The following is a 14,096-nucleotide window of genomic DNA, read 5'->3' as shown; positions in this document are numbered from 1 at the left end:
CCCAGCAAACATACAGATCTGTCACAAAACGAACCCCGCAGGGATCGCACAGGGAGTCACACAGGCACAGACATGGGGACACACAGCAACACAGACTGCCACCCCAGACAGAGGCCCCACACAGAAAAGTACTTACCTGTACCCAATGGCGTGGGGGAGCCTCTATGCACGGATAAACCTCTGTCCTCATCTGACAGGGAGTGCCGTGAGCCAGGGACATGACGCTGCAGCACCGCAGACGAGTCCTGTGAGGTAGCCACCTCACGGCTGCATCCCTGCAGCGAACAGGGATGGGTCGTTCTTAATGCCAGGGCGAACCATAGCTGAACGCTCGATGGCGGGCTGGGGGTCCATCTGACCCTCAGTGCCCTGGGGAACCAGGGCGGTCAGTCCGAATCCCAGCACCGCATGATCCATCTTCATCCGAAGAATAAACTAACACTAAAGCTGAAAAAATAAACAGCTAGTAAAGTAAGAGAAAAAAACTGACATTTTTTAAGAAAATCAAATAAAAGATTTAGGAGGGCTGAGACCGAAGCCCCAGCACAAGGTAGCCTGACTATTCCTGATGCTAGGCAAAGTAAAACTGAGTTGGGAGTGGTGATGCAGGGGGGGGTATTGACCAGATGGGACAGCCCCCATGGGTGTGTATATGCTAATGCCTTTTGACCAAGTCTATATGCCTAGCTATTCCTACTGATAGGTGGACAATACCCAATAGTGATGACTTAGAGGAGGCGGCGACTGTCGGAGGATGTAAGAGAAATAATTTTAATTTTGTAGAAAACACAAAGATCAAAATTAGAGAACAGCAATGACTGTAGTATGGAGAAAGATTACAACTAAAATTTACAACAATCAACAATTAGTAAAAGATAGTAGTGTACAGATCCTTGTTTTGAATGACTTCAGCACATCTGCAGCCACAGGATACTAGTCTCTCACACAGCTATGCTGTGATTTTGTTCCACTCACCTTCAACAGTTCGGGGACTGTAGTGGCTTGCTTGGCCATAATATTGTCACCAAGGATTTTCCAGAAGTTTTCTATTGGGTTTAGATCAGGACTCTGGGCTGGCCATTTCATTATTTTAATGTTTTCAGCTTCAAGGAACTGCTTTACCGATTTTGCGATGTGGCAGGGGGCATTGTCTTGCATGAAAATTGTTGGCTAATTGGGTGATGAACGCAGTGAAGAAACCGCATGTTGTCGGAAGAAGGCAGAGTGGGCTTTCAGTCCAAATTCTCTTAAAACAGTGAGACACTGTATGATGACCTTTACTTTGTTCAGCGCTGAACTGGCGAGCAATCATAGCTGCAGTGTTGAACCGATTGCCCATTGAGATTCTCTACATTATCCTGCCCTCTCTTGCATTTGTCTTTCATAGACGACCAGCCTTCTTGGGGGACTGGAATGAGTTTGTAACGTAAAGATGCAATATTCTAGAAATCACAGATTTGGAATGACAAACTTCTCTTGCTATGGCTGTAAGGGTCATCCCTTTGGCCTTCATCTGGACAACCTGCTGCCGAAGGGTTTCAATCACTTTAGAGGGGCTCACCATCTTGCAAAGTCAGTGGAAACTGGAAAGTTAGCCTGCCAGTTAAATAGGGTTTGTCAGATAAAGAAATTAGCACAAGGTGTAAGATTAACACCAATAACTGGGAGGTAACTGAAAGTGTTCTCGAATTTTGAATAAATATTTTTTTATAAATCTCACTGAAGTTTTTTCTTCTATGCTTCAAAATATAGTCTAATTTTTTGAGATGCAACTGTATATTCACATGTTATGAAAAACATATGTAGCACCCTCCTATGTAAGTGTTAGTGAGAGAGTATAGTTTTGAGCTTGTCTGCTTACCAGAGGGGCTGCAGGTAAATCTATATTGCTTTCTGCCTACCAGAGAGCAGGATCTGTTAGTGAGGTCTGCTCATCATGCTCAGCATGCGATTGTCTAGAGCACGGATCCTCTAACTACGGCCCTCCAGCTGTTTGCGGAACTACACATCCCATGAGGCATTGTAAAACTCTGACATTCACAGACATGACTAGGCATGATGGGAATTGTAGTTCCTCAACAAATGGAGGGCCATAGTTTGAAGACCCATGATCTAGAGAGTGTTTTACACTGGTCCAATAGGGAGGCATGTTGGATAGTGGAAGGAAACCTGACGAATGGGTGTATAGTCTTTTAATACAGTCCTGGCGATTGGCAGAGGGCAGGTTGCCTCAGTGCATTCTGGGATACTGACGGCAAGAAGCCGAGGAAGAGCAGGAAGGAGAGTTATGCCATCTAGGTGTACAAGATGCTCAAGCAGATTCACCCCAACACCGGCATCTCCTCCAAGGCCATGAGCATCATGAACTCATTTGTCAATGACATCTTCAAGCTCATCGCCGGGGGAGCTTACCGCCTGGCTCATTACAACAAGCGCTCCACCATCACTTCCTGGGAAATACAGACCGCTGTCCGCCTCCTCCTGCCCGTCTCCGAGGGCACCAAGGCTGTCACCAAGTACACCAGCGCTAAGTAATACATACCACAGGCACAAAGGCTCTAAGAGCCACCAAATAAAAATTCTGGGATACTGTATAAAAGCTTGCGCGCGCCGCCGGAGGCTCGCTCCCGCTGTGTTTAGACACAGCGGGAGTCGGGCCGGAGGAGGAGAGGCGGCGATCCCCATCTCTCTTGCCCGATCGTTGGAGAAAGACTGAGAAAATCCGCCTGCTTGTGTAAACAAAGCAGGCAGATCTTCTCTGTGACAGAAAGGGATAGATCACAGGATTCAGCATAGCTGAACCTGCGATCTCTGTCACAGAACCCCCCACACACGTCAGTAAGCATGAGGCACACATTTAACCCCTTGATAACCAACAGTGTTAACCCCTTCCCTGCCAGTGTCATTATTACAGTAACAGTGCATATTTTTAGCACTGATTACTGTAGTAATGTCACTGGTCCCCCCTAAAGTGTCAAAAATGTCAGTTAGAAGTCCGATCTTTCCGCCGCATTGTCCCAGTCCCGCAAAAAGTTGCAGATCGCCGCCATTACTAGTAAACAAAAAAAAAAATGAGAAATATTTCCCGTAGTTAGTAAACGAGATAACTTTTGCGCAAACCAATCAAAATACGCTTATTGCAATTTTTTTTACCAAAAGTATGTAGCAGAAAATTGGCCTAAAATGTTAAATTTTGATTTTTACATTTTTTTGGGGAATGTTATATATCAGAATGTGAAAAATATTGTTTTTTTTTTCAAAATTGTCTTTTTTCTTTCAAAAATTAAAAATCGCAAAGGTGATCAAATAACACCAAAAGAAAGCTATTTTTGTGGGGAAAAAAAAAGGATGTAAATTTCATTTGGGTACAGCGTCGCATTACCACGCAATTGTCCGTTAAAGTAACGCAGTGCCGAATCACAAAATATGGCCTGGTCAGGAATGGGGTAAAATCTTCCGGTCTTAAAGTGTATAAACATACGCTCATTGAGAATTTTTTTGTTAAAGACATGTAGCTAAATACATTTTGGCCTAAATATATGACAAATATATATTGGATATTTTCTTAACTGTCAAAGTAGAAAATGTAAATTTTTCGCTAAATTTTCGCATTTTTTTATTAATATTGCAAAAAAAAAAAAAAAAGCACAGAGGTGATCAAATACCACCAAAAGAAAGCTCTGTTTGTGGGGAAAAAAGGATGTAAATTTAGTTTGGGTACAGCGTCACATGACCGCGCAATTGTCAGTTAAATTCACGTATTGCCAAGTTAAAAAAGTGGCCTGGTCATTAAGCAGCAAAATCCTCCGGGCTTAAAGTGGTAAAGCAGAGGCCATATAGAATAAAATGGTGGGTGTTGAAAGTTTTTCACGTCACGCGGTATTTGCAAAGTGTTTTTTCAAGGGCAATTTTTTTTGGGGGGGGGGGGGGGGGGAAACTTTCATTAATGAAGAAAAAATAAATAAAAAATTATCCCAATTTTTTCATATAATGTGAAAGATGTTACACCGAGCAACATGTCACGCTTTAAAATTGCGTCTACCCGTGTAATGGGGGCAAACTATGGTGCTTAAAATTCTCAATAGGTGGCGTTTTAAACGCCTTTACAAGTTACCAGTTTAGAATTACCAGTTTAGAATTGCACAGGAGGTCTGGTGCTAGAATTATTGCTCTCGCTCTGATGTTCGTGACAATACCTCACGTGTGGTGCGATCGCCGTTTACATATGTGTGCGGGGGTAACATATGTGTTCGCATTCGTGCGAACCCGTCCCACCATTTAAGCATGGTGGGACATGGGCGCTTTAATTTTTTTTTTTTTTCGATTAACTTTATAGCTATTACAAAGGATGAACAATATCCCTTGTGACAGCATGTACCGTGACAGGTCCTCTCAATGGAGAGATCTGGGGTCTTTTAGACCCCAAATCAATACTCTAGCCTCCCATGCAGCCAATCAGACATAGATCGGTTTGATCGACTGCTTTCCTGGCAGCTGGTGGCTAGGTAAACAGAGGCAGAAAATTGTCATTTCTGGTTGCCGGGATTACAGAGCGGAACAACGTCCGTTCCTCTGTCTCTGTTCAGGGCAGCCATCACCGCATCGCTCCCGGGCACGGCGATCGTACACTAGAGCTTGGGATTGACTCATATCATTTTATCCAATCAGTGCAAGTACCTGAATTTCACTTGCTGTCTCCTACAGTCCCGGTACAGCAGAGTTTACACTGGGGGGAGAAGCAGCACAAGAAGCCAATCAGGTGTGCTTCAATGCAAGGAGCATGCTGGTTGGTGGAGAGAGCAGAGTGCAAGAGATGGGCTCAGTCTTTTGCTCCTCCTTTAACTGCCTAATGTTAAGGTGAGGAGGAGACTTTTACAAAACTGCAGTAGAGGAAAAAAAGACAAATACAAATTCTTAAATAGTAAAAAAACAGTTACCCTTTAACCGCTTTTTGACCGCCCCATGTACCTTTACTGCAGAGGGGGTGGCCTCTCCCTGCACGAAATCACGTACCTGTACGTGATTTCACTCTTTCTGGTCTGGGGCACTCATGCACGCCACCAGTGACCAGCTCCCACTGTGCTTGGACACAGCAGGAGCCAATCAGCGGGTCCAGCGCCGATCGTTTCAAAGGCAGACAGAACAGCAGTCTGCCTATGTAAACAAGGCAGATCGCTTTTCTGTAACAGGAGAAGACCGAGATCTTGTGTTTCTGCTAAGCAGGAACATGGATCTCCGTCTTCTTATAATGCAAGTGAACACCCCTCAGTGACACCTATTGGGATTTTTTTTTACCAAAAATATGTAGATTACATATTGACCTAATTTAAAGAAGAAATTATATTTTTTTACATGTTTTTACTGTAAGTGTTTTTATAGTAGAAAGTAAAACATTTTTTTTTTACCTCAAAATTTTAAATTAAAATATTATAGCACAAAAAATAAACACGCAGAGGGGATGAAATACCACCAAAAGAAAGCTCCATTTGTGGGAAAAAGAAAAGAGGTGGGAGGGGGGAGGAGGAGGAGAGGGGAGGAGGAGAGGGAGGGAGGAGAGGGAGGGAGGAGAGGGAGGGAGGGGAGGGAGACACAGACAGAACAGGCACCTAGAAGGTGTGGCAGAACAAACTGGGGGGGGGGGGGCAGAGGACCGACACCTAGAAGGTGGGGGTCGGTGGTGCAGGGTCTACCTGTCACCTTCCGACCCCAATCTACAGCAAGCAGTTTGCTGTGGGGGCACTTGGCAGGAGCCAGGAGTGCTGACAAGGGACCCGAGAAGAGGAGAACCAAAAAACCATTGCACAGAGCAGGTTTATTTAAAAAATATATATGCTTTTACAATCACTTTAAGTTCAGTAACACAAAATAATTAATCCAAAGCCAACCTGTACTGTTGTAATTTCAGTACTAATTCTGAGTCATAGCTATAGGTTGACTATAAGAATTAGAAACCCAACTGTACTATTACTTACGCAGAAAATGTTCTTGTACGTCTAGTTGGAAGTGGGCTGGGAATGAAGTGGCCTCGCATTGGAGATGGAGAGTGATCTCTAGTACGGCGAGAATCTGGTAAATTGAGGGTCTTTGGAGACTGAGGAGATACCGGAGAATCGTTGGACGGGGCACTTACAGGCGAGTTAGATGGAGATGACATTTCTGTTGCCTATCTGAAATGAACAAAAAACAATACAGATCATTTAATATAACATTTGTCAGATGCCATACTGAAAGGTTACATGCATAATAGAGTTGTAAAATACTATGCATAGACAGAAATGAAGTCAAAACAACTAAAGGACACTTAAAATGGAATTATACTTACCTCTCTCTCCAGTGATAGAACACCCCCAAGCAACATCTTTGCCTGGTCTTTCACCAGGTTCCAAACCTTCAGGTGTAATGCCCATGTATGCGCAGGAGTGCATTCATGCTGGCAGATGCTGAAAGTGTACACTGAGCTGCACAAGTCTATGTACATTTTGAAGAGGATTTTGGACAAGAACATAAAAATCCTTCATTTCAGAAGAGACGTTGTAAAAGACTGCCTGTTCACACATTTTTTTATTTACATCATTGAATCCTATAATATGTATTCACTGCCGTGTCACGGAATTCACAGAGCCTGCCTTCTAAATTACATAGTTTCTGAGGAGGAGGAGTTTCAGTAGGCGCAGTCCGTACAGGAATAATTGCTTGCCAGCTTCCTCCTGGTAGAAGTACATGTATCCAGGGTGTTCAATGAGGGCACACATAAAAACTATTCAAGTATAACTAAAGGCAAAATTGGGATTTGCTTTTATTTTCACTTTCAATGGGTCGCCCCCTAAAAGTAATAGTATGGAAATCTTCCAATGGGGGCACCAATTCTGGTGACCTAGGAGTCCCCAAAGAAGTCCCCTAATTTTCAGGAAAATCCTCTCATTTCTTGTTTGGCTACGGGTAAGGAAGTGAAGCAAAATCTCCAAAATGGGACACAGATGGTGAAAAAAAAAAAATTTAAGGAACCCAGGAACTACTATTTGGCGTTCTGTGTGCTCTGGGATGAGGACACTATTTCTTGCTACACAGGAGATAATAGGTAGGTTTACTTTAGTATGAAACTATTGCTTGATCAATCCTAAGAGTTGGTTTGAGAGTTTAATCTCTCTTCCTGCTTTTTCACAGTCTGCACAAGGGTTGAAGTGGCCTCCTTGTAGCCCTCCCACCTAACTGGAAAAAATATTGAAGTTTATATTGAGAGAGCCAAACAATAGGACTCCTAAAAGTTTTGATAATCGCCTTTTTTGCTCTCATTTCTAACTGCCCCATTTTTCAGGGTAGGTATGTGGCTTTTCAGGTTTTGTAGGCATGCATATTATCTGGAGTAAATCCTTATTGTTTACTATACTAATATATCCCCCCTTAGGCATCAAATTCTTTGGGTTGTCTCTCTGTGGTATGCCGATATCGTTCTAACATCACCTAAATTACATATGTCTCCTTTATATGTCGGATATATCTTATTGTTTGATGCATAGAAATTTAACTATTCTTTCCAGAAGACTTATTAACGTACAGTGCATCCGGAAAGTATTCACATTGGTGCTTCACTTTTTCCACATTTTGTTATGTTATAGCCTTATTCCAAAAATTGAATAAATTTATTATTTGCCTCCAAATTCTACAAACAATACCACCATGACAACGTGAAAGAATTTAGTTTGAAATATTTGCAAATTTATTAAAAATAAAAGACTAAATGACATGTACATAAGTATTCAGACACTTTGGCACCAATTACAGCTTCAAGTCTTTTTTGTGTATGATGCTTCAAGCTTGGCACACCTATTTTTGGGCAGTTTCTCACATTCTTCTTTGCAGAACCTCTCAAGCTCCATCAGGTTGGATGGGGAGTGTTGGTGCACAGCCATTTTCAGATCTTCCCAGAGATGTACTTTTTTGCATTTTTACTCATGCTTCTTGCACACGATACTCCTGTTTGAGCATCTCCTTTTTCAGCTATAATTTTTGTCTTATTGAAAAGCGCGCATTTGAGAGTATTTTCGCGCATATGCGTTTGCGCAAATTCGCGTAAATCCGTGCCTCTGAATATGCAATTTTTTTTCAGATCAACGTGTTTATCGTGTGCGTTCATTTGATCGTATTTGCGTGCAAATGCTCGCATTAGGCGTAAATTACTGTCCAAAAATGCAGATTTTTCTATTTTGTCCTTACTGAAGAATATGCAGCGCTCATTTACGCGCCTGTGTGTATAGGCACATTAGAATGAATGGGCTCTATTTTAGCTCATAAAAAAAAAAAAAAGCTGTACTAAGCATTTTTAAGCTGCAGTGTGCAAGGGGCCTTATACTAATAGAATATTCGTTTTGGCCCAAGATTCAGAAGTGATGTCAGACATCACTCCGGTCCTCCAAGGGCATAGATCCTGGCCTCAATCGACTTCCTACCCAGCAATTTGCCACATTGTATTACTCCTGGCCTTTAACAAAGGGGTAGCGGGGGGAAGATGGGGGCAAATCCGCTCGCAGGACCACTTTTATCTGACCCAGAACCAGGGTAAAAAATATCGGGATTATGGCAGCTAGCACCAGTATTAAACGTCAAAGCAATGACGATTATTGAACTGCTATTGTAAAAAAAAAAAAAAAACTTAAAGCATATCTATGGTTAAAATGTAAAATCATAAAATTGTGATGATCCCTACACATTTAGTTTCTTTGGCAAGTATTCACAATGCCCTGTTGATAGGCACTGCTGAGCATGGATTTTAGTACCTGGGGCTACCGGGAGCACAGAGTACCAAGAGCATACAGTAACGAAGATTACTGAGAGTATTTGCATAATGAATTGGATAATATAGTAACTAGGGTATCAGAATTGGATAATATAGTAACTAGGGTATCAGAGTAATTGCATAATATAGTAACTGAGTACTGGGAGTATTAGTAGGCTTGTGACGATATCACATTTTCATGCTGCGATTAATTGATTAAGGTTTTGCCACGGTATACGGTAGGCCTGCACGATATTGGAAAAAAAATATATTGCGATATTTTTTTTTCAACGATATATATTGCGATATTGAGGGACCCGTCAATCCAGCCTTTCTGACCATAATGTATGTTACTGTAGGGAATGGGATTCAGTGCACACTGCAGCCTTCTACCATAGGGTTAATGTTACCGACACTGTAGGGATTGGGAAGGATTCTGGGAATGGAAATCAGAAAGGATGCAGGCAGCCTTCTAAATTTTAATTGCAGATACAGGGCACTGGGCAGGTCAGGGTTAATATGGTAAAATCAATTAGTGACATGTCAGCGAGGCGGAGGGGCGCTATGGCTGATCCAGCGGCATTATAAGACTTAGCTAATATAATGTCATTCTACACACTATAAAGCCATCCCGTCTGGATCTGTGTTTTTCTTTTAACAAAAACGTATGGCTTCTTTCTCTGCTCACTTAAGTAGATTACGGCATTAAAAGTTCATTGTAAATTTTTTGTTTTGGTTATACTACTTGGCCGTAACATTAATTGCAGCCTTCCCAGCAGCTGTAGGGTTAAGCCAAAGACAAATTCTTAATAAAGTACCTCTTCTTATCTCGATCAGATTAGATAGTGGTGGTTGTAGGAGGCTGGAGCTAGGAGCCGGGAAAGGATCACAGCACAGCCGCATACATTTACTCACTCCTGCACTGCAGCCTGCCCCACACGTTCAGTGAGTCTCACTCTCCGCCCTAGTTTTCTCAATGGCACATTCAGAGAGCCAATCACGCCGTGAGTAGCGGCACAGCGGAACCAATCAGGTGTGCAGGCACGCGTGATTGGTTAGCTGTGCAGCTAATCACGGCGTGATTGGCTCTCTGAATGTGCCATTGAGAAAACTAGGGCGGAGAGTGAGACTCACTGAACGTGTGGGGCGGGCTGCAGTTCATGAGTGAGTCAGTGTATGCTCACCGCTGAAGCGTCCCGACTTCTCCCCCTGCCTAACACATTAGTCTGTGAGTCCTCCGAGTCCCTCCCCCTGCCTATGCAAATATCGTGACCTCGGCGATATGAATATCGCCTACGGCCACAGAACGATAGTCGATATATCGACTATCGTTCAGCCCTAGTATACGGTATTATCACGGTATTCAATTATTAAATTTAAATTATTAAATTTCTACTTCACTTGAATTTCATTGCTGAATTTAGGGACTTTGGTTCACTTATGCACATTATTATATATTCAGTCAGCACAGACTCTGTGAACCAGGCCTAAAATGGGTCATCAAGCAGTGTCTGGCCTACCTGGTGATGACTGGTCCTGGCGCTCGGCTCCGATCCGATGGCCAAGTACTTAAGGGGGCAAATCCTTGTGGTCAAGAAGTGGTTAAACCTGAAGGAGGACCGGTGTTCTTTATAAATTACTTTACTATTGCTTTAGGCCTGGTTCACATGTATGCAGGTTGGCGGTTCACATGTATGCGGGTTAGCGGCCCACATTTGCACAGGCATAGCAGCCCATTGATTTGAACGGGCTGCTATGCCCTCATTTTCCGCAGAAAAAAGGTGCATGCAGCATTTTTCTAAAATTCAGTGGCCTTGACATCCATCCTGTTTTTGCACCATGCGACTAACCTGCAGCTCCTGCTCTGGCAAGCTTTCTGCGTTTTTTATATACGTGGGCCCAGCATTTAAAAACACATTTTGTGTGTGCAACAACTGCAGGTAAGTCGCATGGTGCAAAAGAAGGATGGATTTCATGGTAACTGCATTTTTTTTAATTCTGCATGCACCTTTTTTTCAGCCGCAAACGCAGGCATAGCAGCTCAAGCCCATTCATGGGCTGCTATGCCTGTGCAAATGTGGGCCCCCATCCCGCACACATGTGAACCAGGCCTAAAGCAATAGTAAAAAGTCATTTATAGATAAAAACACCGCTCCTCCTGCAGGTTTAACCACTTCTGGACCGCAAGGATTTGTCCCCTTAATGACCAGACCATCAGATCAGAGCGCCAGGACCAGTCATCACCAGGTAGGCCAGACACTGCTTGATGGCTATATAATAATGTAATGTGGGCTGCTCTGTGTGCGTATATATATAATATGCTGCTATGCCCATGTATGTATGTATGTATGCATGCGTGTATCTATTTATAAATATTAAAAAAAATATATATATATTTATTATCTATCTAGATCCATCTAATTCTATCTATCTATCTTATTCTATCTGCAGAAACTTATGTTTCTGTCTGTGTCTGAGCCCTGGAAGAAGCATGTGGGTGTGTGCTGGGAGTTGTCCGATTGGTTACAGGGAGGAGCTAAGTCTCTCACTCTAGGATCATATTACCAGAGCTAAGTAAAGTGCAGAAAGGGGTTGTAAACGGCGCTACCTTTGTGCAAATAAGTAATAAAGTGCATTCACTTGCAATCAAATGATAAATAAGGGGGTGTGTCCCATAAAACCAAAAAAAGGTAAATATATACTGTGTATCAGGTGGGTTCAAGTAAAATAGATCAAATATCCTGATGTGTGATAGGTAAAACCCAGAAAGTGCTGAAGTGCAATAAATAAATTAATGACATAGACAGTGTATTTATTGTGATATACAAATAATTAAATCAATACAGTGCAGAAATAAAATTAATCAAGTATTTGGTGATAATCCTGGCACTGTTACTATTATGAGCGCAACATGCCAGTAGAAGACATATAGGTGAAATAAAAGTGATGAGTGAAACCAGGGAGAAAATCCCTTAAAAATAAATGTCAGCTGCAATCACCTGTGTGACCACTAGGTGTCGCGCTGTATATACAACCTGCCTTGTACGGAAGTTAGGCAAGAGTGAATCTTCAAGGGTCCCCCTCCACAGTCAACAAGGCACCAGTTGGCATGTTTCCATATGGAGAGAAAGAAGAGGGGAGCCCCGTGAAGTATTAATCGCAAAAAGTAAAGAAAGAACGTAGCATCCACTCACTGTGAGAGCTGTGATAGCTGCCTCGGATCAGTAGCACTCGCCGGGAAGCTTCCGCGTTCCACGGCGGTAGAGTCTCAAAACCGGAAGTGACGCTGTGACGCAATGGACCCGCCCTACGCGTTTCGTCATCAAAGTTTTTTTTTATATTACCAGAGCTGTTTCTATTGAGTGAGTGAACTGTTGAGTGACTGAATGAGTCATCCAGCTCCCTGAAATGTATCAATTCAAAAGTCAGACTTGAGGAGCAGAGAAACACGGTATTTTAAAAATGCCACAACAACAATACCGTGGGTATGCAATACCGCGATATATCGAATTACCGAAAACCGGCACATCTCTAATTATAAGCATAATATAGGAACTTGTAGCGCCAGGGGAGCTTGGAGTAGTGAAGAGTACCAACAGCAGGTCTTTTCTTATTATCCCCAAGAGAAAATAGGATAAAATGTCCAACAGGACTGGTGATGCCACTCAGAGCACATTCAGCTCCATGTACGCATTCCTTGAGGAGCCAATCAAGGGCGAATACCGCTGTGCGAGATGTGAGAGTTTTCTCTAAAAGCCCAGATCCTGGATCTAGAAAACAAGGTGGCAACACTGCGCAACATCAACAACCTAGAAAGTAGTTTGGACATTACCCAGCAGGTGATGGCGGAGGTCAGTGTAAAGTAGGTTGGAGACATGGAGGCACAGGAGCCAGAGGTAGTAGCTGTGTGACAAATAGGAGGGGTAGAGGGAAGAGCGATAGGGAGGCCAGTCCCGAGTTGGTACACCCCATCAAATATGCCAAGTTGCATGAAGTTGGGGATATAAGCTCAGGGGTGGCAGTGCTGGAGCAGGCGCCTTCCCCTAGCTGCCAAGGGAGTGACTGCCCCATTAAGGAGGGGGGCAGAGATGCAGGGAAGGTTAGACAGGTACTGGTAGTGGGGGACTCTATTAAGAGGACAGAGGGCAATCTGTCACAAAGACTGTGGTTGCTGAACCACATGGCTGACCTCTCAGTTGGTAACCAGCACTTTAGTAAGGACGGGCTGCACCCTAATGGGGGTGGTGAAGCTCTATTGGGAGGAAAGATGGCCACAATGTTGGGAGGGGCTTTTAAACTAGGTGTTGGGGGGTTCAGAGGAAATGACAGCCTTTGTTTGATGTATGTAATTTTCTTTGTATACCACATTTTGAATTAATATTCGGTGGTATGTATGATTACCGCTATGTATCCATACAATCATTGCAGAACCTGTAACTTTGACCCTTGAAAAAGGCTCGAACGAGCCGAAACGCGTTGGGACACAATAACGCAGGAAAAACACTCTGTTACGATAGAGAATGTTTCTAAAAGTCACAATTTCCACATTTGTCACTTCGTTCTGAACGCTCATCACACATCTTCACTAGGGGTCTATAGCCCCTCACAAAGATCATGTCAATGTATATATGTATCACAATATAAGGAACAGTAAATCACAAATTATAATATTCTTTGTTCTATATTATTTGTTACTTTGCCCTTAAAGTCCCACATTTTTTCATGGCTTGAGGTACCATACCCCCAAACAAAGATTTACATAGGGACGGTGGCAAACCCTATACTATCTATAGGTAGCTAACGATCAAAAAACCCCCAAAGAGGAAATGACAGCCAGCAGTGCGCAAAGGACAGAGGGCAATAGTGGAGTTGGTAGTGATAAAATACATGTAACATCTAATCCTGGGGTGAATGAGTGGACAAATCAAAAACAAAACATGAGAAAACTTGAGAAATGAATATGCATCTCACACAACACAGAGGAGTATATACAAATGTTAGCCTAGCTAACAAAATGGAGGAACTGGAGCTGCTATTACAGGAGGAGGATTTAGACTTTGTGGGAACAAACTTGGTTTGACAGCTCACACAACTGGCTGGCAAATATTCAGGGGTATTCCTTGTATCGGAAGGACGGGGAAGGTAGAAAAGGGGGAGGGGTGTGTCTATATAATCAAAAAAGATGTAAGGGTGGTAGAGAGGAGTGACATTGTGAATGGGACGAGGGGTTTCAGTGGTTTCCCCGACTAAAAAGAATGCATTGCTAGATTTATTAAAACCTAAAAGAGAATTATACCAGAAAAGATTAGTTAAACCCACAAGT

The 14,096-nt window shown here is 42.8% G+C and overlaps 1 protein-coding gene across 1 annotated transcript in view; it reads right to left on the bottom strand.

Moving 5' to 3' along the window:
* Positions 1-14,096, bottom strand: part of CARHSP1 (calcium regulated heat stable protein 1) — a 142,730-nt gene that overhangs the window by 49,365 nt on the left and 79,269 nt on the right. Inside the window, exon 2 of the mRNA XM_082261303.1 lies at positions 5,973-6,167. Coding sequence (XP_082117429.1) covers positions 5,973-6,154 — 182 coding nt within the window. The 5' untranslated portion in view covers positions 6,155-6,167. The remainder of the gene's footprint in view (positions 1-5,972; positions 6,168-14,096) is intronic.

Source organism: Pelophylax lessonae (assembly GCF_965119305.1).
Source record: "Pelophylax lessonae genome assembly, chromosome: 6".
In the NCBI taxonomy this organism is placed as follows: Eukaryota; Metazoa; Chordata; class Amphibia; order Anura; family Ranidae; genus Pelophylax; species Pelophylax lessonae.
Note: the sequence above shows the minus strand (reverse complement) of the source record. Positions and strands in the feature narration are given on the sequence as shown.